Below are 25,975 nucleotides of genomic sequence, written 5' to 3' on the forward strand. Positions count from 1 at the left end.
GGAAACCCTTAGGCTTTGAACAAATGTTTATTCAGGTATTTGAATGAATCCTCAACAGTTCCTTGACTTTATTTGCTGATACCCTTTTGACATCTGTGCAAAGGTAGGATGAACATTTGGTCAAGATTTCAAATGCAACTATTTAATATTTGAACAGAATCTCAACGTTATCATCTGAAAATCACTTCTGAGTTACTGAGTGCTATATTTATCAGCAAAACAAAGTAACTCCAGGGAATCTTTTATCAATCACTTCTTTAAAGGACAGATTGAAATAATTGATACTTAAGACAATCACTCTAATCATTTACTTTCCTGGATTTTTAAACATTTTCCTCATTTAGAATATTTGAAAGCCACATACTCTATAGATATTCCATATCAGCCTAATTTGTAGAAGGAGAGATAAAAATACAACATCCTTCTTATTGCTGAATGAGCCTCATATAATAAACTACTAGTGCATATTTCACATAATTTATCAGCCTATTGTGCTTTCCTTTTTATGTTAACTCCTACAAATAAAAGAATTAAACTTTCATGCTCAATTTTTTAACTTAATAAACTTAGGTGTTTGGTTCTCCACTGCTGCTACAACCTTTGTTGTTATGTACTTTATATAAAATTTTTATCACAATGTTTTTTGAAGCATAATACTCAATAGTAATAATTTCTTCAGAAAAAAAAATACTTTCAATGTTACTTTCTCTTCTGTAATTAAGTGATTTATGATATTGAATAAACAAGTGGTAAGTATGGACCAAGATTGAATTCCTTTGAAAATGTCTTAAGAGCAATCACTCCAGAAAAGCACATGAAAATGTTATATATAACATTATATAATAATATATAATTATAAGGTATTCTGGGGTCCTGGACCATGTCCCATGCTTTAGCTAAATTGTACTTCTCATTCCATTCTTTTTGTTTAGAACAGCCATTATTACAATTCTTTGTAATAACATCATGTATTCTCAGTCCATCTAACATGCTTCCTTCCCCACAAAACATCCTTTTTTTTTTAGTCTCCCTAATTAATATGATTTGTGTTTTATCCTCAAGATCCAAGCCACATTTAGTTTATATTACCTACGTTACACTTATCTCCCTGGTGGAATTTAAAACTCTATGAATTTAGATATTATAGCTTATTTGTCTTTTGTAATCTTCTGCAGAACCCAACATGATAGTAAATGTACAGGAAGAATAAATAACAATAATTGTTTCCTAAACATTTATTATAAATTTCAGGGCTGCTACAGTGCAAAACTACAGCAGTATCATGTTCAGTACAGTCAGTAAATTTATTTCTTAATACATGTCCAAAATCTCTAAGCTAAAATCTTTGGGCTAGATATATTTCAGAATTCAGAATTGTATGGATTTAAAAAAAATGATGTAGAACAAAACTTCATAATGAAACAGTAATATTTATGCAGCAAAATGTATGAATGCAGCCTATAAAATGTGAGTTTGGGCCAGGTTCAGCTGCCAAATGAAGTCAGGTTGGGTAAAGTGCTGTTGACAAATAGTTACAGCAAAACTTTTGTTAGCATGTCTTTGTATTTTGAAATTATGAATGAGTACTTGTGATGAGCATTGGGTGTTGTATGTAAGGGATGAATCTACCCCCGAAGCCAAGAGCACACTGTATACACTGTAGGTTAGCTATGTTGACAACAAATTATATTTTAAAAAAGTAGATATTTAGCAGAATGACACTTCATCTGCCTTTTCAAGCAGAAAGTGATGTTAGAAAAGCAAAGTAACTCCCTTTTGCAAGATCTCCCTTTATGTGAAGAGCCTTTTGAAAAACAGTTATGTGCAGATGAGTGTTGTTATTTGATTTTGTTGTGAAGGCATTATAAATACATTATAGGTAAAAAGTTTCACAACTACATAACTTTATAACTTATTAAAAAATCTAAAGGGTTTCAATGGTTAGGTTCTGAATATGTTTAATAATAAGAGTGGCATTTATATAACATTACATGCTGGGAACTTGGCTCTATGTATTACATGAAGCACAAAAAAAAATCACTTGCCCAGGTAAATAGCAAATAAATGGCAGAATTGAGATTGGAAACCAGTTAACTTTCTCTCTTATCCATGACAATACATCTTATACATTATCTATTGTCTCTTTGTCCTAATTATTTGTAAAGAAAACTGATTTACTTCAGGGAGGGCAGAAATTTTCTAGCTGAATTTCAGGAAAATAAAATTTGCATAATTAATAGGGAAGATTGGAGAAAATGAATATAATCACTAAATAACCAGCCCTGCAAATAGTCCGTTCGTTATCCATGTCTTCTGGGTGGCTACCTTCCACCTTCCTCTTAGCCTTCCAACACTGCCACCTTCCTGTCAACTGATGACCTTGCTTCCTAATTTTCTGAAAAAACTTTCTAAAAATGTTACCACCACATGTACTCATGTTTAAACCTTCAGTTTTAAGATTATTTAAAATATTATTTGATCTAGATTAGGGGCCTTTGGTCCTTTGCTTAGGAGAAGCTACTTTTCATTCCCCAAAACAGTGAGGTTAAAGTGTAGGAGACATATAGGCAGTTGCCCCTACCAAGAATGCTCCCTTCTCCAGAGAGAATTCTAAAAAATGTGAGAGTATAGGAAAGGAGGATGGAGACTCTTTTTTTGTTTTTTTATTATATACCAGGTACCATGGTAGACACATGGTAATATATTCATATTATCCTTTAATTCTCAGTTAGGAGTTGCTGGAGGAGTTCTTACCATTCTGTTTTTGCAAATGTAAGAATTGAGACCGGGAGAGAAGGTAACTTGCCTAAGGTCACAAAGCCAGTTAGTGGTGGAGTTGGTAATCAAACCCAGTTCTGACTTATACCATACCATTTAGCACTATGTTTGAAATAAAACATCGCAAGAACAATTGATTAAGGGATTTATCATAAAAGGCTTAAAAATCTGATGATAGTACAGACTTATATATTTGGAAGCCTAGACCTAAATAGTGTGTAGGAAAATGCTAATTAATTAGGCGTAGCATTCTAGTTTTCTGCAAAGCCGATTTCAGGTGAAGCCAAAGTGACTCTGGAGAATTAGAACAGAATCTTAAGTCACCTGATATTCTAAAGCAGAAGTTTGAAGAAAATAATGAAGTTGAATGTTGATAAATTCAGGATTATAGTACTCAAAAGGAAAAATAAATTCATAGATATGAGAGAAAGAACCACTTACTTATGTGTAAAAAGTCATAATCTTGAGGTGCCTGGGTGACTGAGTTGGGTAAGCGTCCTACTCTTGATTTTGGCTCAGATCGTGATCACATGGTTCTTGAGACTGAGCCCCACTTTGGGCTCTGTGCTAACAATGCAGAGTCTCCTTAGGAGTCCAACCCCCTCCACCCTGCCCTACTAGTGCGCATGCATGAGCTTTCTCTCAAAATAAATAAATAAAAATTTAAAAAGGTCATAATCTTGCATCAGAGTACCACATGATTTAAAGAACCTTGTTGACATATAGTTTAGTTTTGTAATTTCTTTCTTATGTTTTGTAGATATTTTAAATACTTCATCTCTCAGTAGTATGTGAACTTAAGGTAACATGGTTGTGTAGACTTTTAAATTCTGTGTGTAATTTCTTCTCTAAATGCCTTCTGGTTACCTAAATACACAACTGAAATTATAAGGTGTGATTAGATAGATGCTGCATGCAATTTGTTGNTTTTCTTATGTTTTGTAGATATCTTAAATACTTCATCTCTCAGTAGTATGTGAACTTTTCTTAAGGTAACGTGGTTTGTAGATTTTTAAATTCTGTGTGTAATTTCTTCTCTAAATGCCTTCTGGTTACCTAAATACACAACTGAAATTATAAGGTGTGATTAGATAGATGCTGCATACAATTTGTTGTTTTAAAACTTAAAAGATGTGTAAATACTTAGGAAAGAGATCAGAAGAGATTCAGAGGCATTGTTTTGTTTATAAAGAGAGTAGTAAGACTAGCCTCAGGAAGGAGCAACTGATCTATCTATAGTCAGAAAGAAAGTAAAGGGAAATAAAGTGAAGAAAGAAGAGGAAAAATTTTTTAATAGTAACATTGAGGACTTAAGAAAGTTAAATATCGGAATGTTATTTGTAAGATTTTGTGCCCTACTTGGTTTCTCCTTTAGAATATATCTAGAATCTGATCTCTTAATCACCATGATGGTTCTCCTTTGGGTTTATTATGATAGCCCCTTAACTGTTCTCATTTCCACCATTGCCCTCCTAGAATCTGTACGTCAATTAGAAGCCAAAACGATGCTGCTAAAATAGCCAGATTATGTCACTCCTCTCTGCTCTAAACTCTATAATGGCATTTTATTTCCTTCAGAGAAAAGTTAAAGTTCCTACAGTGATCTCCAAGGCCCTATTGAGTCTTGCCCTGTTACAATCTGATCTTCCTTTCCACTACCAATTTCTTTGGCTCAGTCAGCTCTAACCTTACTCGTGTAACCAAACCCAAGTTCATATGCCAAATGTGCAACAAAGCCAATCACTGAGATATTGAGTAAACAGCAAAGATGTTTTTGTTTTTTGTTTTTGTTTTTCCCCTTCAGGAAGCAGCCAAATGAGGAGACAGGAGAGTCTGGCTCAAATCTGTCTCCCTGAAGGTAAAGTAAGAGATATTTAATGGCAAACAGGAAAAGATCTGGGTACAGGAGAAAAGAACTTCACAATAGGAAGGGGCTTAAGTCATTTTGTTGTCTGTGCCTGCACAGATCTTCTAAATATAATCTTCATGTGACCCATGACCATAAAATGACATCCTTAGCATGGTCCAAGGGTAGAGTTTTAGGCCCTTCTATGTCAAAAGTTCACCCATTGGCCACTTGTGCATGCTCAAAGAGGTCAGTGGTCCTGATCAGCTCTGGCAGTTTCTTGGTGAAGACTTGGGTCTCTGCAAAAGAACTGTGTCAACATTTTGTTATTATGGTGTCCAGCAAGAATGTTATCTATAGAAGCATAGTAGCAGTCTGCATTCCAAGAGCAGGTATATTTGGGTAAAAAGTTGCAGTTGTACTTATTAGTCCTATTAACTCTCTGGTTACTGATTTCACTAGCTCCCTGACAATTCACATCATATCTCAGGATATTGGCAATGGGCTCTTTCTTCTCTAATTCCATTTCCTGACATTCCTCACTCATCCAGCTCATTCTAACGTACAGCCTTTGTGAATATCCTAAACGTACCAAACTTTGCTGACTTCCAGTCTCCCACTGAACAGTTACATTCGCCCACTAGAGTCTTGTCAAGTTGTTTGATTGACCACCTTATCATGAATAATTAGATCTGATTTTAGGAAAAGGCATACTTAAAACTGATTAGCTAAAATAGTTTTACCCAAAGAAATATTTGGGTAAGAATCAGCTTTGAGTTCTTAAGATAAAAAATGATGCCATCCGTGAAACGAGAATGAGGATCATAGGAAATAATTAGATAAGATGAAAACATAGCTGGATGAGATAAGAAATACTACAGTAAGATCCAAAAATGTAATAGGAGAGTTAAAATCTATTTTAGAAACCATGAAGAGAATACAATAAGTTGTGTAAGTTATTATTTTAAGGGATTGCATCACAATTAAGGAAAAAGGGCAAACTAATAAAACTTTAAGCTATAATTTATTGTTTACTATGTACCAGTGTGCTAAGTAATTTCTCTTAGTTCATTTAATTCATATAACAGCCTTATCTAGTATTTATCTTCATTTCCATTTTATACGTGGGAAAACTAAGATAATTTTCTCAAGGTGCAACTACTGGTAGAACTAGAATTTGAGTCAGAGTCTATGTGAATGTAAAGCATTTGGTCTTATCACTGTGCTGTTGGATAACAGGTATGATTAATAGAGAACAGATATTCAACACATAAATAATAATAGTTTATTCTGAAGAATAAACTAAAAAACAAGTTAAACAAAAGTATTAACTAATTATGGAAAGTAAGCTCCTGGGATCTTATCATCAGCACCTGGAACAATGTCAGGACATGGAAAATACTCAGCAAATATTTGTTTATTGAACTGTCCTAATTACTACCTATCAGTTATTAATTATTACCTATTAATGGTTAATAAGCATTAACCATTCTGTGTCATAGTGCTACATATATTAACATATTATTTAACTCTCAAACAACTTTTGAACTCTCATTTGAACTCTTATTATAAGAAAAATGAAGCACCAAGAAGTTAAATAATTTAAGGTCTAATAATTAATTGTTGGTAGAATTTGGAAAACAGAAATAAATTTAAGAGTTAAATAAAAACTGTACTCTGTATATCAAAAGGGCTCATGGTATCCCAAACAAAAATAATGAAAAAAGCTATACCTTTGCGTATATTGAATACATTTTAAATTTTACGTAGGAGAGATCTGACAGGAGTTTAAACACGGGAGGAAAAAACTGTTTTACCACCAAGAAATAAAACTTGGGGTGACACTAGATTTTCTCTTGGAAGCATTAAACGTTGGAATTGGCAAACAATTCCATCAGGTAAGTTATTATTCTTAGATGAAACTAACACATATTCTATTCTCACTTATGTGTAATAGCTTAGGAATATGCCCAACTTCTATTGAAGTAGACGTTTGCCTGATACTTGAGAGAAATTGGATTCTTTGGGTGGCCTCTGGTTCACAATGAAGCTTAACAGTAGTCTTGTATAAGAGATGGGAGGTGCCATTCTCTCTGCTCTTGATACCTGCCAGTGTGATGTAACTCTCTAGCAGTCCCTTTCAGGTGTCATGTGGTCGTATCTCATGCCCAGTGCCCATATCTCTGTTCTTGAGGGACATTGATGTGCCCTCTTTGTTCTCAGCCCGAGAATCTTTGTTTTATCTATCTTTAGGTGCTTTCATTACCCGAGTGGTCATTTTCCTCTTAAGAAAATCAAATACCTATGTAGTATCTATTTTGTTGTAAGGATTATATGAAATAAGTTAAGTTCCTAATATATTGGCCCATAGTGTGCTCAATAACATTCTGTTTTCTTCCTTCTCTCCCTCCCCACATACATTTTCTTCACTTTAATAAACAAACAAAGAAAACACCTTCGAAGTTATATGAAGATACTTTAAAACTGCTTTGTTTTTGTCTGACACCCTTTCACACTCTGTCAAATAGTCATTGTTCCCTCGCTCTGCTTTCCAGTTTTACATACCCAGCCCCAGATTGGCTAATGTGAAAAACTAAGATAAAACCAAGCCTTCATCTCACTCTACTGTGTCTTCAGAAAAGTTTGGCTTCTAGAAAACATCCAGAAAATTTGAAAGAATAGTATAGTGAATATCTATACATAACTAGATGAAATTAAATTGCAGATATATTTCACCTCTCAAGATTTCAGATGTGTCTCCTGTGGACAAGAACATTCTGCAATATGGGGCACCTGGGTGGCTCAGTTGGCTGAGCGTCTGACTTCAGCTCAGGTCATGATCTTACAATTCGTGGGTTCGAGCCCCGTGTCAGGCTCTGTGCTGACAGCTAGCTCAGAGCCTGGAGACTTCTTCGGATTCTATGTCTCCCTCTCTCTCGGACCCTCCCCTGCTCACGCTACCTCTTTCTCACTGTCTCTCAGAAATAAATAAAACATTATTTAAAAAAAAACAACAACATTCTGCAATATAATCATCATATTATCACACTGGATAATTTAGTATTGATATAATAATTTTATCTAATATATGATCAATATTCAGAGTTCCCAAACTATTCCCAAAATGTCCTATATAGGTTGTTTTTTTCATGTAGGATCTAATCAAGAACTATGTGCTTCATTTGGTTAACAAATCTCTCTCATCTCCTTTAATCTAAAAAGATCCTCCTAACATCTTTTCGTCTTTTAGGACACTGACACTTTTGAGGAGTCCAGACCATCTGTTTTGTAGAAATTCCCACAATCTGGATTTGTCTGGTTTCTTTCCCCACATGATTAGATTCAGGTTCAACATTTTGACAAAATTCATATGCAGGCCAGCGTTGTATGGCCCTTTTTTTTTTTTACATGGTTAAAAATTATTGAGAACCCAGAGTTTTTGCTTATGTGGATTATATCTATCAATATTATATTACAAAATTAAAATAACTTTTGAAACTTCTTATTAACTCATTTAAGAAATAGCAAACCCATTTGATGTTAATTTTCCAGACCTAAAATTTTAATGAAAAGTGTGACATTGTTTTACATTTTTACAAGTCATTTTAATGTCTGCCTTAATGGAATGCAGCTGCATCTCATATCTGTGCCTACATTCAGCCTGTTGCAACATGTTTTGATTGAAACATATGAAGAAAATGTGGCATCACACAGACACATAGTTGAAAAACAGAGGAGTATTTTAATTGTGCTTTCAGACTTACAAGTGGTCTTCATTTCCTTAGGGATTGCAAAAGGAATATTTTCTACTTCTATTATTGCTTCTGATTTTATCAGCTATAAATCTTTTTTTAATAGTTCTTTATGTAAATTAGTAATCTTAAAATACTGGAAGGCCTAGTAGATGTTCAATTATTTATCTTTAATTATCAATTTTCAAAGTCATCAATTTGTGCCTTAGCATCCTCCAGTAATTTCCAGTGAATATATTTTGTTTATTTCTCTTCTTCTTTCCTTTCTTATTTGTCATCATGTAGCAATGGCTTTTTGTATAGTCAGTATGTTTTAATCACTTGAACTAAATTCCTTTTGATGTTCAGATTGCCTTTGGTCAGTGTGGCTTTGACACAGTTTCATTAATCCTCAATAACATCAAACTGTATCATAACAAAGCATCACAGGTCCAACTTGTACATTTTCTGCCATGGTCCTAGATCAGCCATTTCTCCAAGGAGATCTGGTTTCTTTCAGATGAAAATGATATTAGACACAGCAATCTGGATCCTAGTGTTTATTGCTGCTGCTGTTGTGTTTGCTTATAGGCATTTTTAGTGGACCAACCTAGAAAACATCTTTTTAAAAAAGTGGGGTGATCATGAATTTACACTAAAGTTTCTCAGCAGGCACTGTTGACATTTGGGGCCAGCTTATTCCTTGTTGTTGGGACTGTCCTGTGCATTGTAGGAGGTTTAGCAGTATTCCTGGCCTCTCCTTAGTAGCACCTATTTCGTCAGTTGTGTTAACCAAAATTGTCGCAAGGCATTGCAAAATGTCCCAGAGGTAGGTTAGAGAAGGGGCCAAAAATGCCTCTAGCTGAGAAGCACTGGTTTGGAATTTTATTAGCAATATTAAAATAATTCTATTTTATCCATATGTTTATGTATTTGTGTGTGTTGTGTATACATATTTCACAGTGCCAACGTCAGCAGGACCTCTAATGACTGTACCTCTGTGGGCTTGTTGTTCCATCTTCTCTATGAAATTATGAAATCTTGGCCCATTCCCATAGTTTTTAATCTAAAGAACAGTCTAATAATCACAATGCATAATTCGGCATCATAGTGAAATAGTAAAAATTCCAAACTCACCTAATTTAAGGTTTCTCCTTTGCCAAAGCTCAGCACTGCTTGGAGCCTGAAGTTTCAGAGAGAATCAACAAGATCACCTTTTTCTACATTTACCATGCTCACATTCCTAAGACCCCTTAACAGCTGATTTTGACCTTTTCAGTGTAGAGGCATGGGGAGATAGGGGTTGAAAGGAGGGGCACAGTTGTACTTGGTGGGTACGTATGACTGTCACCAGAGTTCTCTGTGTTTGGTGGAGGATTATAGCTGTTTCTCTAGCAGGATACTTGGTGGTATTGTTGGGATATTTCACTGGAAAGCTCCAGCTGTAATCCTATAATGTGGGTGATACCTGTCTTCTCTCTGGACACATCTGTCCTCAGTCTCTGGAGTTCAAATGGTTGGCCCTACACAGACTCCCTCCATGTTGGATCACAATGTCCTCTATTCTTCCCTCTTAGGTGGAACTGTTTGTAAAAAGAAAGAAAAAACTTTTTATTGGCATGAAGAATTTTAGAAAAGTACTCAAAGGTATAGAGCTTAATGAATTATTACATAAATTAAACTAGGCTGTCATCACCCAGATTAAACTATAAATTCATTAGCTTCCCAGAAGCCTTCTTACATCCCTTCCAGTCCCTCTTCACAGGTAACAACCATCTCAGCTTTTAACATTATAGATGGTTTTGACTGTCTGAGAACTTTATATTAATGGAATCATAAAGCATTTTTCTGTGTCTACTTTTTTATGCATTATACTTACGGAATTCACATTTTTGTACAGGCTACATTTTCTCATTTCTGTATAATAATGTATTGAATAATATATTGAAAATAAAACTGTTTATACATTTTGCTATAGATCATTGGGTTTTCAGTTTGGGACTATTATAAACACTTCTATAAATATTCTCATACAGATCTCTTTTTTGGCAAATATGCGTACCTGTTCTTGCAGATGAGTTTTGCATTTGGCTTTCCCAGGACTCTAGGACTACTCTTCATAGACCAGTATCTTTTCCTTGGCACAGGTTCATACATCATGTGGTAGTGAAAATCATCTCTTGTAAAGGCCAAGATTTTTGCATGTTTTGTTGTTAGTTATGGGTGACTCCTCTCCCCACCCAAAGTTTTGGGCAGATTCCTGGCTTCATCAGCATAGTCTGTGTAGTGTTTTCTAGCCCTATTTTCATGGGTAAGTCAGCCTTCAGATCCTCCATTACATGCAGGGTTCAGTTCCCATGCTCTTCTGGTGGGCCTGAGGCCACAAATCCTGGCTGTTTGTGGGTGTTAAATCCCAGTTCTTAGCTCCTAGGTCTTAGATCTACAGCTAAAACTTTTTAAAACCATTCTGGTTTCCCCCCTGCTTATCTCTCTTTAATTTCTGGCTTATTGGGATACCCCCATTTTTTGTTCTAGACTATAATTAAACAACATGTTCCCATGATGTTTTATTCAGCATTTTTGTGTTTGTGGTGGAAGGAGTGTTCCCATAAGCACCAGGTCATGTTATCTCAACCCTATGCTTCACAAGTGATACAATACCAGCTTTCTCTTTGTTCTTTATCTGTTAAATATATATATTCATTTTCCTGCCATTTTACTACATATTTCCCCTCTTTTTCATAAAGGAATGAAAAAGTGACTTCACCCAAACCAAAGGAAAATGTGTTTACCTGTGCTTATAAGGCAACAAAAATAATATAGAACTCTTATTTTAAAGGTAAATCTCTTTCTAGCCTATAATAGATTTCATTTCAACCAAAATGGAATTTTTGTGTATCTGAAATTTTTATGTCATTAGGCATATAAAATGACCTAGCCACATTTTAATAGTGCCTTTATTTTCACAGAATATGGTCCTTTTAATAATAGTAACACTTGAATTTATATTAATATATTAAATAAAAATATATATTAAATATAAGGAGCAGTTAGAAGTAACATATAAATATAGCCATTCAATAATCATTTTTTTCAGATCATTAAATATAAATTTTTCAGAAATAATAAAAACTTTTGTCTTTACAAAGGTAGATGTTAAAAATAAACTTATAATAAATGAACAAAGAAAAAAAGAGACAAACAGATGCTTAAGTGTAGGGGAAAAACTGGTTGTTACCAGAAGGGAGATGGGTTGGGGGGGGTGGGTGAAATAGAGGGTATTGAGTCTCATGATGAACACTGAGTGATGTATAGAATCGTTGATTTACTATATTGTACACCTGAAACTAACACTATGTTAATTATATTGGAACTTAAAAGTTATAAAAGGAAACTATAAAAATAAGCTTGTTAAGACTGTGCTTATAACTCATGGTCTATTAATATAAAAGCAGGAAATTTGTTGAAATAACAGGCATTGGGTATACAAATGTTGAAAGGGTATTAAATAAAAATATGAAGCAAGAGATTTTTAAAATTTACCATATATGACAATAAGTGAAATATTACTATAGAGCTTATATCATTGAGTATACCATAGTTATGGCTATAAGTGAAACAAAAAATATAGTTAAGTGTACATATTTCAACAAATACTTATTGAAGTCTTATTTAACACAAAACTTACAAAGACCTAGTTTTATGTTCACAAAACCTAGAGAAGTCAGGCAAACAGTATTTACAGTAGACACATATTGAATGTTTACTTGGTTATGTAGAAGAAATATCTAGGCCTTTCTCAGGTCAGTGAAGACCATTTAAGAGTTTGTTCAGCATATAAATTTAGAAAAGGGAGGAGAGTCCTAAAGGTATGAGAGACTTTGGGAAAATATAAGGATGTTAGTACAGTTAGAACAGAAAAGAGAATATGCAGTATAGAAGAACAGATGTAACAGTATTACCCCTTACTTTTCCCACCCTAAAATATATGAGATTTTCTAAGGAGAAAGAGAAAATGTGGTGTTCTATTACAGACTTAATGTAATATTGCCTCAGGTTTCAAAAGGGGCAGATGATGTATATATTAAAAGGGGATATTTAGACAGTATCTTTGATTTGGGTGAGTTCTCCTATTATTTAGCGTTGTGCCATTCATCCTATTTTTGGTGGCCCATAGCATATAAGTACTCCTGGATGTCTTGTAACTCATGGTGGTGAAGGTATGGGTAGATAGCAATGATGTTAGAATATACTAAGTAATTTTAAGACTTTTTGTAAATTGTTTTAGAGTGACAGTGTTACATTGGACTGAGGAGTAGCAACAGTTGAGCCGTAAATCTGTGATTTGTGAGGAATTAGCAAGTGGATCTGTATGTAGACGTGTTTTTCAAAACCAGAATGTAAATTGTTTAAAGTGGTAGCAGCACACATTATGCTAGATTTGCAACCCCTACAATTCAGTGTTTTGCAGATGTCCTGAATAAAGTTTTGATGGAGACGATGCATTTGGGTGTGAACTTTTTTCACCTTTATGTACAGCAAGGTATCTGATGGAGTGACATATGTAATAGAGTGGTCCTTTCTTTATTCGTTGCCTTCTCTGTGGTTCTGAGCACTAGCCAAGCTTTGTGGTACAGAGGCAGTGCCTGAGTCCCATGCCAAATTATCTTAGCTCTAGTTGGAACTGGTTGGGTGGAACATTTCTCAAGCTAAAAGGTCCCTAGAGAAGGTTAACCTCTAATTTTACCCACTGAATTCTACTTGCATGATGCTATACCTGCATTGCAGTTTTGACAGCCTTACATTAGTGTTAAGGTTGAGCAGAGCTTAACTTTCAGATTTCTTTAAGCCTTTCCATTTTGTTACAGGCAGCTCATGATAATATGAATCATGCCTACCCTTCATGGTGGTGCCTTCATGCCAATAGCCTTTATTATCAGAAATTTTCCTCCTTAAAAGTCAAATTTTGGAATGCTTAGCTCTTCCCCCCCAAGAGTTATAAGAATTACATTCTATTTGATAACTATAATTTTCTCATTTATACTTAAATCTATGTTTAACTTTACTTAGTACTCATTAACAATGTTTCATGCCAGATTTCCCTCCTTATGCATTCTCTATTGTAACTAACTCATCCATTATTGGTTAAGTTACATCTTTAGGAATCTCTTTAGAATGTATACTGGGCTCTTATTTCCTTATTGTATGCATATTTGAGAATGTCTTTCAGTTGCCTTTCAAACTGCAGAATTTCACTAGATATAGAATTTTCAGACTACATCTAGAACAGATCTAGAACTGTATTTGGGATTTACGGATGTGATAATCATAGTTGTAGTAGATATTCATTGAGTACTTGCTATGTGCCAACTTGTACATGAGCTTGTTTAATCCTTAGATCCAATTCTAGGTACTAATATTATTTCATTTTACTTGCCAAAGTCATCCAGCTACTAAGTAAGGAGTTTGAAATTTGAACTTAAGGCATAATGCTCCAAAATCCTTACTCTTGGGCCCCCTAGGTGGCTCAGTTGGTTAAGTGTCAGACTCTTGATCTAAGCTCAGGTCATGATTTCACCATCATGAGATGAGCCCCACATTGGACTCTGCACTGGATGTGGTGGAGCCTGCTTAAGATTTTCTACCTCCCTCTCTGCCCCTGACCACCTTTCTCTTTCTCTCAAACCAAACAAAAAATCATAACAACAACAACAAAAAACCAAAGTCCATATTCTTAATTTTCTATAGGTTCTATAGGTTCTATAGGTGTCTTTTTGAGCAGTTAAGCTCAAAGTCTGGCTGTGTGACTTTAGAAATGTTACTTCTCTGTGCTTCAGTTAACTCTATAAAATAGGACTAATACTAATAATAAGGATGCTATGATGATTTGTTGATACATGTAAATAGTCTATAATAGTGCCTAGCAGATAGTAAATACTTGGTAGTGGCCTGTTGCTGTTGTTATTATCTTATAGATCGTAAGATCCAGATCTGAACTTAGAATAATCAATCCTATTTCAAGTAACTCTGCTGTTTAACACTATAGTATATTATCAAAAATTAGGTGTAAATTAGACATGTAAATTAGGCATTTACACTTAGTGAGAAAAAGGGATTATTCAAACAGTGTTGGGACTTACTTGATAAGTAATAAATGCTTGAATGAATGAGAGTTTTATAAAAGTGTATATGCATTCACTTAATGAATACTAACAAATAAGTATTAAGTATTCTCTAGGTCTGTATAGGCAAACTAGAATGACATACAAATATGATAGGTATATGATAATGAAATTATAGATGATTTTTTTCTTTTGAATTTCCTTAATTTCTTCCACAATTTTTCTAATAATACAGTTTATAAAATTAAATATTTGACCAGATAATCACTAAATTATTTTTTATATATGTTGAGGTTTTTAAAAATTTTTTAAATGTTTTATTTATTTTTGAGAGAGAGAGAGAGAGAGAGACAGACAGACAGAAAGACAGCATGAGCAGGGGAGGGTCAGAGAGAGGGAGACAGAGAATCTGAAACAGGCTCCAGGCTCTGAGCTGGCTGTCAGCACAGAGCCTGATGTGGGGTTTGAACCCACAAACCATGAGATCATGACCTGAGCTGAAGTCGGATGCTTAACCAACTGAGCCACCCAGGTGCCCCAATATATATGTTGATTTTTAAGTAACTACAAATAAGTGGTTGGAAGGGCAGAGCTTGGAGTGAGGTTTTGTAGCCATGAGAAGATAATGAGACTGACTACCCATAATGGTATGTACAGAGGAGTAAAACATAAGAAATAGGCAAAGGAAGAGGAGTTGGCAAACAGAACTTAAAGGAACTATTAGAAAGACAGATGAAGAATCAGAAAAGACATGACCCCCAAAACAAAGCAGGGGACAAGTGGGGAGAGAAATTACCAGTGGCAAATTATACAGAAGGTCAAGAAAAAAATCCACAGTATTTAGGAATGAAGAAATCTTTGATGATGTTAAGCCATTTTGTAAGAACAGTGAACATATATATAAGCTATATTATAGTATGCTGAGGAGTAAAGGAAATTGGGTAGTTAGAGACTGTAAATGAATTTTTCAACAATTTAGATGATCAAGGGATGAATTCTGGAAGAATTTAGAGTAAGACAGAATTCCTTTTATTTTTCCCTTCTTGCTGCTGAAATTTTTTTGGAATGGAAATACTTGAGAAAGGATATGATTGGAGATATTCTAAGATTTGAATATCTTAGGTCAAGATTTGAAAGTAGATAGGAAACTGGTTACAAGAGCATAGACTGAGAACCTTGGTAAGGAGGATTCCCTCTGAGCACTGAAAGAGAAGGTGCCATTGTAAATCATTAAAGAAATTGAAATGCTGTAATCAGCATACCAGATGCTGGTGTTTCTTTTGGGCTTTTGTTTTTTCTGGATATTTGTGACCTAGGGGTAGAAAGCAGGAGAGCCTTCTTTCAAACAGCATCACGTCCATGTGCAGTGTTTGTTTTTTCTCTAAAATGGAAAATCTTGCTCCCTACTCCCTGTTCTCTCTTCCTGTGAGAAATCAGTGTGGGGTCCAGATGAATAATGGGTGGATAAATAGATAGATTGATTGACTGACTGACTGATTTACACATACTTTACTCCCACAGTTACTTGTGTAGCCTGCAAATATAACTTGTGATAAAAAAAAAAATGAGCAGAGTCAAATCAGAAAGGTAGCATGTAGTACACTCTACTAACCTGATGGGCATGGGTGTGAAACTTCATAACCACCCTTTATTAGGAGGAAAACCCATGGCTAAGACTCCTAAACAAGAGAATGAACATTAGTAAGAGAGAGTACATGGACGTAAGTTCATGGAGGAATATATATTTAAGAAAAGAGGATCTGTGCTTATCTCAAAATGCCCCAGGCCAAGACCATTTTGTTCCTAGCTATTCCACAGACATGGCCTTTTTTCCCTTTGCCCTTTGTTCACATCCTTTCCCCTGCTTGATAAAGCAAATGTTTAAGGTACCTCTGTGTTCCTTTATCACAAACTTTGGCCAGAAGAGTGAATCTGATTTTAATGTTAACTAATATAAAATATTAAAGGAAATTCCATAATCCTTTAAATAACTTCTCATACTTACAAAATATAAATAAGCTGAAGATATTAAAAAGACTCAGTCTATATTACAGGAATTTATTAGACAATAAGTTCCAAAAAGTAAAATTTTCAGTTAATGTTTACATCTTTAGGCTGAATTTTTAATTCAGTCTAAATAAGTTAGATTGTTACATAATTTATTAAATGGAACATATATGTGGTTTAAAATCATCATGGTTGAATATTAAAATCATATCCAAGACCTTTTGAAGGAAACTCCACAAATGATCCCAGGCTCACGCTTGTATCCATATTTCTTCTACAATTCTGTCTTTTCATTCATTCAGTACTTCTCAGTGCTTTAAATTGTTCTCCTTTATCATTATTTCTATTTATTGTGTTTTCTAATTTGCAGCCAAAATAACCTGGGCAGTAAAGTCAGTACAATCAGTGACATCCTTTTTTATGTGCTATTCACAATCATTAGACTCTTTAAGAGTAAAATAGCTTCAGGATTTTCCAATAAAATTAAATGTATAGATATTTATAAAAGGTCTATTTCAGAGACCTCTTTAGTTCTTTAGTCTGTACTTGTTTTTTGAAGGTTTAGATGTCAGAAAGAAAGAAAAGTTGTACTACAGTTTGATTATCTTACATAACTAATGCTTATCAACAACATGTAGATAACCTTGAAATTGATAGAAAGGGCTAAGGGCAATCTAATACTGACACCGTTAAGAAGATATACAGAAATATTATGCAATACGTTTTTAAAAGAGCCATATAATTGATTTATATGCTGTGTTCACCTCATTAAGGTTCCTGAGGACACAGGTAAAGTATTAAACAGTAGGGTTGGAGCATCACCAACATTCACTTATGCCAAACAAGAGGCTGGGTGAGACAGTAATGTGCTTGCTGATGTGCATTTGTTGCTGTTGTTGTTTTTTTAAAGTTGTCCATGCATAACATTTCCAGTAGTCTTTAGATATCATATATAACTTTTGTTTTGTTTTCTAGGGCAGCATAATTATTTATGTGCTGGAAGAAATGATTGCATTGTTGATAAAATCCGCAGAAAAAACTGCCCAGCATGTCGCCTTAGAAAGTGTTGCCAGGCTGGCATGGTCCTTGGAGGTAATACTGATGTTTTCATCAAAAATATACTGTTGAATATTTATACTCTAAAATATGGGTCAGAAAATCCTAGTTTTCTTATTCATCTTTGTTCTTATTTTGCTTTTTCTGTCATGATTATTAGCTTTTGAATGAAGGAACCATTAGCATCTCATTAACTACAGATTGTCATCATTTTAGGTCTGTTATGAGAAGTAATAAGCCTTCATTTGTCTATATTGCCTGTAAGTAGATGCTATGAGAAGTTCACCAGTCTCTTATTAAGTTACATAGGTAGGATCTAGGCTCTGCCACTCACTGTATGGTTGGTCTTGAATAAGGTACCAACTCCTGGGCATCAGTCTCCTTATTTGTAAAATGAGAGCACTGAGGTTCTTTTCAGCTCAAAATTTGATTCTGTGAATTGGTCAAGTACATTGGTCTCTATCCTTCTCACCTCTCCCTCTCCCCCTCCCTCCCTCTCTCTCTCTCTCTCTCTCTCAATCCCCTCCCACCCTACTTCCTTTTCTCATTCTCTTTAAGTAACTATATATGGAGCCCTTACAACTTACCAGGTACTCTTCTAAATTCTGGGGGTATAGCAGCATGCGCGCATGCACACACCCACACACACAAGACCAAATCTCTACCCTAATGGAGCTTACATTCTTAGTAGAGGAACAATAAGTATGTATGTCAAATTATTATAAGTGCTAACAAAAATATTAAGCAGGATGAATGAATAGGAAGTATCAGGGAGCAGAGTCCCTTCTGAATCCTTTAATTAATATTTTCTTTTTTTTAATGTTTTATTTCTTTCTGAAAGAGAGAGACACAGCATGAGCAGGGGAGGGTCAGAGAGGGAGATACAGGATCTGAAACAGGCTCCAGGCTCTAAGTTGGCTGTCAGCAGAGCCCGACGCGGGACTTGAACCCACAAGCCAAAGTCGGATGCTTAACCGACTGAACCACCCAGGTGTCCCTAATTAATATTTTCATTTCACTTAGCCATTTCTTTTCCTTCCCCCTTCTAAGTATATTTTCTTCCCCCTCCCTGCTTTGTTTTTATTTATTGCTTTTCAAGTTTTATTTTTTTATGGTTCCAAATTTTTATTTAAATTACAGTTAGTTAACATATAGTATGTTAATTTCAAGTATATAATTGAGTAATTCATTGGTTACATACAACACCCAGTGCTCATTACAATAAGTTCCCTCCTTAGTAGCCACCACCTACTCCTCCGATCCCCCTGCCCAACTTCCACGTGGTAACCGTCTGTTCACTGTAGTTAAGAGTCTATTTCTTGGTGATGCAATGATTATAATTTTTTAAAAATACATTAAAATGAACTCATAAACTTCTTGTAGTTTTTTTATATGTATTTTTTCTATAGAGATATAGTTGACCTAAAAGTTACCTTAGCGTCAGGTGTAAAACATAGTGATTTGACAGGTCTTTGTGCTATGCCCACCACAAGTGTTGCTACCTTCTGTCTTAATACATCACTATTACAACACCAATGGCTTAATTCCCTATGATGTAGCTTTCATCCCCATGACTTCTACATTCCATGAGTGGATAACCTGTACCTCTCACTCCCTTTCGCCTATTTTGCCAGTTCCCCCAGCTCCCTCCACTCTGGCCACCATGTTTGGTCTCTGTATTTATTGGTTTATTTCTGCTTTTTTGTTTCTTTATATTTCACTTGTATGTGAAATCATATGTTATTTGTCTTTGATGTATTTCACCTAGCATAGTATCCCCTAAGACTATGTATGTTGTTGCAAATGGCAAGATCTCATTCTTTTTCATGACTAAGTCAATAACACATATATACCACATCTTCTTTATCCATCTATCTATTTATGGACACTTGGGTTGCTTCCATAATTTGCTTGTTGCTTATAATGCTGCAAAAAACATAGAGTGACAAATATCTTTTTGAATTAGTGTTTTTGTTTTTTTGCGACCCTAATGTTGAATTACTGAATCGTATGGTATTTCTATTTTTAATTTTTTGAGGATCCTCTATACTGTTTTCCATAGTAGCTACAACAATTTTCATTCCCACTAACAGTGCACAAGTCTTCCTTTTTCTTCATATCCTTTTCAGCACTTGTTATTTGTCTTTTCAATTCTAGCCATTCTGACAGGGGTAAGGTAATATCTCCCTGTAATTTTGGTTTGCATTTCCCTGATGATTAGTGATGTTGATCATCTTTCACATGCTGGTTGGCCATGTATATCTTCTTTGGAAAAATGTCTGTTCAGGTCCACTGCCATTAAAAAAAATTAATGTTTATTTTTGAGGGAGAGAGAGAGAGACAGAGTGTGACTAGAGGAGGGGCAGAGAAAGAAGGAGAGATAGAATGCAAAGGAGGGTCTAGGCTCTGAGCTATCAGCACAGAGCCTGATGCAGGGCTCCAGCTCATAAACTGTGAGATTATGACCTGAGCTGAAATCAGATATGACTGAGCCACTCACGAGCCCCTCTGCCAAATCAAATTTTTTTGGTGTCATATAAGTTCTTTATAAATTTTGGATATTAATGCCTTATCAGATATATTATTTTCAAAAATCTCTTTCCATTCAATAGGTGGCCTTTTTATTTTGATGATGTTTGACTTCACTGTACAGAGGCTTTTATTTTAGTATAGTCCCAGTAGTTTAAATTTGCTTTTATTTATCTTGCCTGAGGAGACATATCTAAAAAAATGTTGCTAAGAACAATTTTTGCATATCGTTTAAGTAAGTGATCTAATATCATTCTTTTGCATATTGCTGTCCAGTTTTCCCAGCACTATTGAAGAGACTGTCTTATTCCCACTGCATATTATAGTCATAGATTAATTGACCATAAAAGCATTGGTTTATTATTGGACTCTCTATCCTGTTACATTGATCTATGTGTCTGTTTTGATGCCAGTACATGCTGTTTTTATTATTACAGCTTTGTAATCTTGAAATCTAGAATTGTGATACCTCCAGCTTTGTTCTTCTTTCTCAAGAGAGGTCTTTTGTAGTTCCATACAAATTTTAGTATTTTTTCAGGTTCTATGACAAATGCTATTGGTATTTTGATAGGGATTTCACTGAATCTGTAGATTGCTTTGGATAGCATGCACATTTTAATGATACTAAATTTCCAATCCATGAGCCTCGCATACATATTTCCATTTGTGTCCTCTTCAGTTTGTTTTGTTAATGTCTTATAGTTTTTATTTCTTTTAATTTTATTTAAATCAAGTTTATATATATAGATAGATAAACATATGTATAAATATATATTACATTATACATATATATATAATGTAATAATGGTTTCAGGAGTAGATTTAGTCATTCATCACTTACATATAACACGCGGTGCTCATCCCAGCAAGTGCCCTCCTTAATGCCCATCATTCATTTAGCCCAACACCCCACCCACCTCCCCTCTAGCAACCCTCAGTTTGTTCTCTGTATTTAAGAGACTCTTATGGTTTGCTCCCTGTTTTTCTCTTATTTTTCTTTCCCTTCCCCTGTGTTCATCTGTTTTGTTTCTTAAATGTTTCTTAAATGAATGAAGTCATATGATATCTATCTTTCTCTGGCTGACTTATTTTGCTTAGCATAATATGCTCTAGTTCCATCCGTGTTGTTGCAAATGGCAAGATTTCATTCTTTTTGGTTGCTGAGTAATATTCCAGTGTGTGTGTGTGTGTGTGTGTGTGTGTGTGTCTATACACACATACATAACACATCTTCTTTATCCATCTGTCAGTCAATGGACATTTGGGCTCTTTCATAATTTGGCTATTGTTGATAGTGCTTCTATAAACATTGGGGTACATGTGCCCTTTCAAATCAGCACTTTTGTATGCTTTGGATAAATACCTAGTAGTGCAAATGCTGGGTCATAGGGTAGCTCTGTTTTTAATATTTTCAGGAACTGTTTTCCAGAGTAGCTGTAACAGTTTGCATTCCTAACAGCAGTGCAAAAGGGTTCCCTTTTCTCTGCATCCTCACCAACATCTGTTGTCAATTTTAGCCATTCTGACAGGTGTGAGGTGGTTATCTCCTTGTGATTTGGATTTGTATTTCCCTGCTGATGAGTGATGTTGAACATATTTTCATGTGTCTGTTACCACCTGTATGTCTCCTTTGGAAAAGTGTCTATTCGTGTCTTCTGCCCATTTCTTCATTGGAGTATTTGTTTTTTGGGTGTTGAGTTTCGTAAGTTCTTCATAGATTCTGAATACTAACCCTTTATCAGATATGTCATTTGCAAATGTATTCTCCAGTTTTCTCAGTTGCCTTTTAATTTTGTTGATTATTTCCTTTGCTGTGGCTGAGATCAAAGAAGTTTTTGCCTGTTTCCTCCTTTAGGATTTTCATGCCTTCTTGTCTTATGTTTAGGTTTTTCATCAATTTTGAGTTTATTTTTGTGTATGGTGTAAGAAAATAGTCCAATTTCATTCATTTGCATGTTGCTGTCCAGTTTTCGCAATACCATTTGCTGAAGAGATTATCTTTTTTCCATGAGATATTCTTTCCTGCTTTGTTGAAGATCCGTACATTTGTGGGTCCATTTCTGGGTTCTCTGCTCTATTCCATTGATCTATGTGTCTGTTTTTGTGTCAGCACCATATTGTTTTGATGATTACAGCTTTGTAATACAGCTTGAAGTCTGGAATTGTGATGCTTCGAGATTTGGTTTTCTTTTTTCAGGATTGTGTTGCATATTCAGGGTCTTTTCTGGTTCTATACAAATTTTAGATTTGTTTACTCTAGCTCTGTGAAAAATGCTGGTGTTATTTTGATAGGGATTGCATTGAATGTATAGATTGCTTTGGGTAGTATCAACATTTTAACAATATTTATTCTTCCAATTCGTGAGCATGGAATGTTTTCCCATTTCTTTGTGTCTTCTTCAATTTCTTTCATAACACAGATCTTTTACCTCTTTGGTTAGGTTTATTCCTAGTTATTTTATGATTTTCAGTGAAACTGTATATGGGATCTATTCCTTGATTCATCTTTCTGCGGCTTCATTATTGGTGCATAGAAATGCAACCGATTTCTGCGTCAATTTTATATCCTACAACTTGTCGAATTCACATATCAGTTCCAGCAGGTTTTGTTTTGGGTGGAGTCTTGTGTTTTCCGCATGCACTATCATGTTGTCTGCAAAAAGTAAAAGTTTGACTTCTTCCTTGCTGATTCAGATGCCTTCTATTTGTTTTTGTTGTCCTATAGCTGAGGCTAGGACTTTCAATACTATGTTAAACAACATTGATAAGAGTGGACATCCGGGGTGCCTGGGTGGCTTAGTCGGTTAAGCGTCCGACTTTCGCTTAGGTCATGATCTCGCGGTTCGTGGGTTCGAGCCCCGCGTCGGGCTCTGTGCTGACTGCCAGCTCAGAGCCTGGANACATCCTGTTGTGTTCCTCTCCAGTGCTAATCAGAAACACTGGCTTGAAGCTATGGATGGGAAAGAATCAGTAAGAGTTTAGAGCATATTGTTCTAGAGGTGCCTGGGTGGCTGTCGATTAAGTGTCTGACATCAGCTCAGGTCATGATTTCATGGTTTGTGGATTCAAGCCCACATCAGGCTCTGTGCCTACAGCTCAGAGCCTGGAGCCTTCTTCAAATTCTGTGTCTCCCACTCTCTCTGCCCCTCCCCTGCTGGCACTCTATTTCTCTCTCCCAAAAATAACAAATGTTAAAAAAAATTTAAAAAATATCTTTAAAATGTTTGATATGTAGCACTTTTTGAATCCATATGTAGTACTACAATTGAAAATCTATCCCAAGCCAAATATAGTCATTCACATAATATAACCATTTTACTATTTTTCTGATAAGAGTTTTTTTTAATGATTCCCCATAACATATCAACTTGCTATATTATTGAATTATAAAATATATTAAGCCTACCAAATTAATAAAAATAAATAAGTAAATACCTATATATCACTCAATTTTTAATTGATATAATTTTTCATATTTTCTTCATTTTTCTAAGGATTAAGATATTAACAGATATTTTGAAGCTTTTGAAATGTTCTTTCCCTAAACCCATTAGATTAATTTCTCATAAAATTTCCTTGTCTCTTTTTCTTAAATCAGGTATTCATTCTCGACAAACCTTCCAAACTACCACTGATGTTATTTCAGGTTATCTTCCCCAAACTACATATTGTCATTCAGAATAATATAGAGAGTTTCATAGTGTTAAATGGCTAACAGGACTAATATATAATGCAGTATCTTTGATTCTGAGGGATATCTGGAATATTAAAAAAAGCAAAAGAAAAACTTTACTGTATTTCATTCATATATGAAGGAAAGATTGAATTCTAATACTAGTCCTGTATTAAATTTCTGGAGTAAGGGTAAGTGTACTTGTAGTCTACAAGTAAGAATGTGAGAGCTTCCTTTTGAATAATAATCAGGGTTGCTTCTAGTTGGATTCTTTCATAATTAGAAGAATTATCGCTTAAGTAATAATTGCCTACGTACTACTGAAAATGGAGATACATCCTTTCCTTCCTTCCTTCATGTTTATTGCTCCTTCTTGAGGTTTCTCATTGCTGATACAGAGACCATTTGAATAACAAAAGAAGAAACAGTGAGCCTTGAACATTTTTTAAAGATTTAATAAGATATGTGGAAGAATTTCAGAAGTCAGAAATATTAATGTTTCAACAGGTCATGACATATATATTGCAGGTTGTTCTTCCAGCTTCAGTGGCTATGTACTGATTATAAGAATTGTGTTTGAGCTATTGGGTGCCTTATTAGTTGCATATAAGTCTCAATTTTGATGAATCACTTTCCTTGCCTTCACCAGCTCACAATAAACTCTTGAATTTTGTTCATTGCTATATAGTACTGAGTAGGAAAGATAGTTACATGCTTAAGTATTGTAATATATCTTCTAATTTAGGTGTTCTGCTTCTAACTTCTTTCCTTTGGAAAACATTTTTGTGTAATGACTCACAAAAGAATTCTAAAATGAATACATTTCTGTGGTAATTAGCTGGAGACTATTTTTGTAGGGTTGTTATTTATTTATTTATTATTTATTTATTTTGGTAGAGAGCCTTTTCTTCAGATTTAAAAGGGTTATGTTAGTAAGCTAGTTTCTTTCCTACCTCCTCCTGCCCCTAGATTTACCCCATGTCTCTTGACAAAGAGAATAACTTTCTGGGCTACAGAATATGGGTTGTGCAGTGAAGTGCTGTCCTCCCCGCCCCACAGACACACTTGAAGGCAGTAAGCCTTATTTTTTTTTCTGAAGAATTCCAAAATTCCTGAACGGTACCTTCTTTGGAAGTATAGAAACTTAGTCTGTGCCTTTAGTTACTGTAAAAACTGAAACCATCTATCCTGTCTGAGGCAGGAATTGCTTTGGCTGATACCTGCCACTTACCTCTTTAGACCATCTTCCTCTTATGAGCATTTCCTTTTCTACCCAAACCCTGGTCTTTGAATGAGCAACCCCATACCAAGACTGTACTTCTCACACTATTTCCTCAGTTCACTAAATTGAATGAAACCTACAGCCAAAGAATATCTTCTGGTCACTGCCTGATTGTTCACCCTAAACCCAATTTCACACACACTTTATAAGGATATTTCTTAGAATATTCATTTTCATTTCTTTGTGTTTTTAGTTTGTTTTGGGAGTGTTTTTTGGTGGTTTGGGTTTTTGTTTGTTTACAATTAGGGACTGCTTTTATGGCTGCCAGCTAAAACTGTTCAAGAGTATCTAGCAGTGTCTACTATTTTTAGTCCTCCTTAAAACGTTAGGATTGAAGGATATAAAGATTCTCCTCCATTTGTAGTCTGACTTTATATGGATGACTGAGATATTTACTGTTTAAAACAATTCAGTATGGTTTGGGTTTTTTTTTTTTTTGAAAATATTCATTTTAGTTTTATATTTCCCGTTATCTAGCATTTGTATTTTTTTAAGTATAAATGCAGGCATGTCATTTTAATCTGGGAAGTAGATGAAAAGCAAGGAAAATCAAGCTAAATCTGTGCTAAAAGAGCATAGTCCCAATGTACTGATCCCAGCAACATCATCCTTTTGCTAATTCAAAGTTAAAACACATATCTAGACATGATTTCTCACAGCTACTATTGGGATAATTGGCTATAAATCCACCTAAACAACAGCAAATCTTATTATCATCCTCATGATATCAAAGGATTTGCACCATTTCCTGTCTACTGACCTTTGTCCTCTATTTTCTCATTCAGTTCCCAGAAAGTTTTCCAGTTGCCATAAAACTTACATTTTAATATCCAATCTAATATCCTGCCTCTATGCAACAGGCCCAGCATTATCACATGAACACCTTGCATCATCCACAAAATAAAAAATACAATTTTTTTGCCAGTAATAAAAAAAATAGGCCATGACAAA

General features: G+C 34.8%; 1 protein-coding gene across 1 annotated transcript in view; it reads left to right on the top strand.

Moving 5' to 3' along the window:
* The window catches only part of PGR (progesterone receptor), an 83,315-nt gene that overhangs the window by 14,523 nt on the left and 42,817 nt on the right, over nucleotides 1-25,975 (top strand). The window contains exon 4 of the mRNA XM_077766717.1: nucleotides 17,460-17,576. Within this exon, the coding sequence (XP_077622843.1) occupies nucleotides 17,460-17,576 (117 nt within the window). The remainder of the gene's footprint in view (nucleotides 1-17,459; nucleotides 17,577-25,975) is intronic.

This window comes from Crocuta crocuta, unplaced genomic scaffold (assembly GCF_008692635.1).
Source record: "Crocuta crocuta isolate KB4526 unplaced genomic scaffold, BGI_CrCroc_1.0 scaffold105, whole genome shotgun sequence".
Taxonomy (NCBI): Eukaryota; Metazoa; Chordata; class Mammalia; order Carnivora; family Hyaenidae; genus Crocuta; species Crocuta crocuta.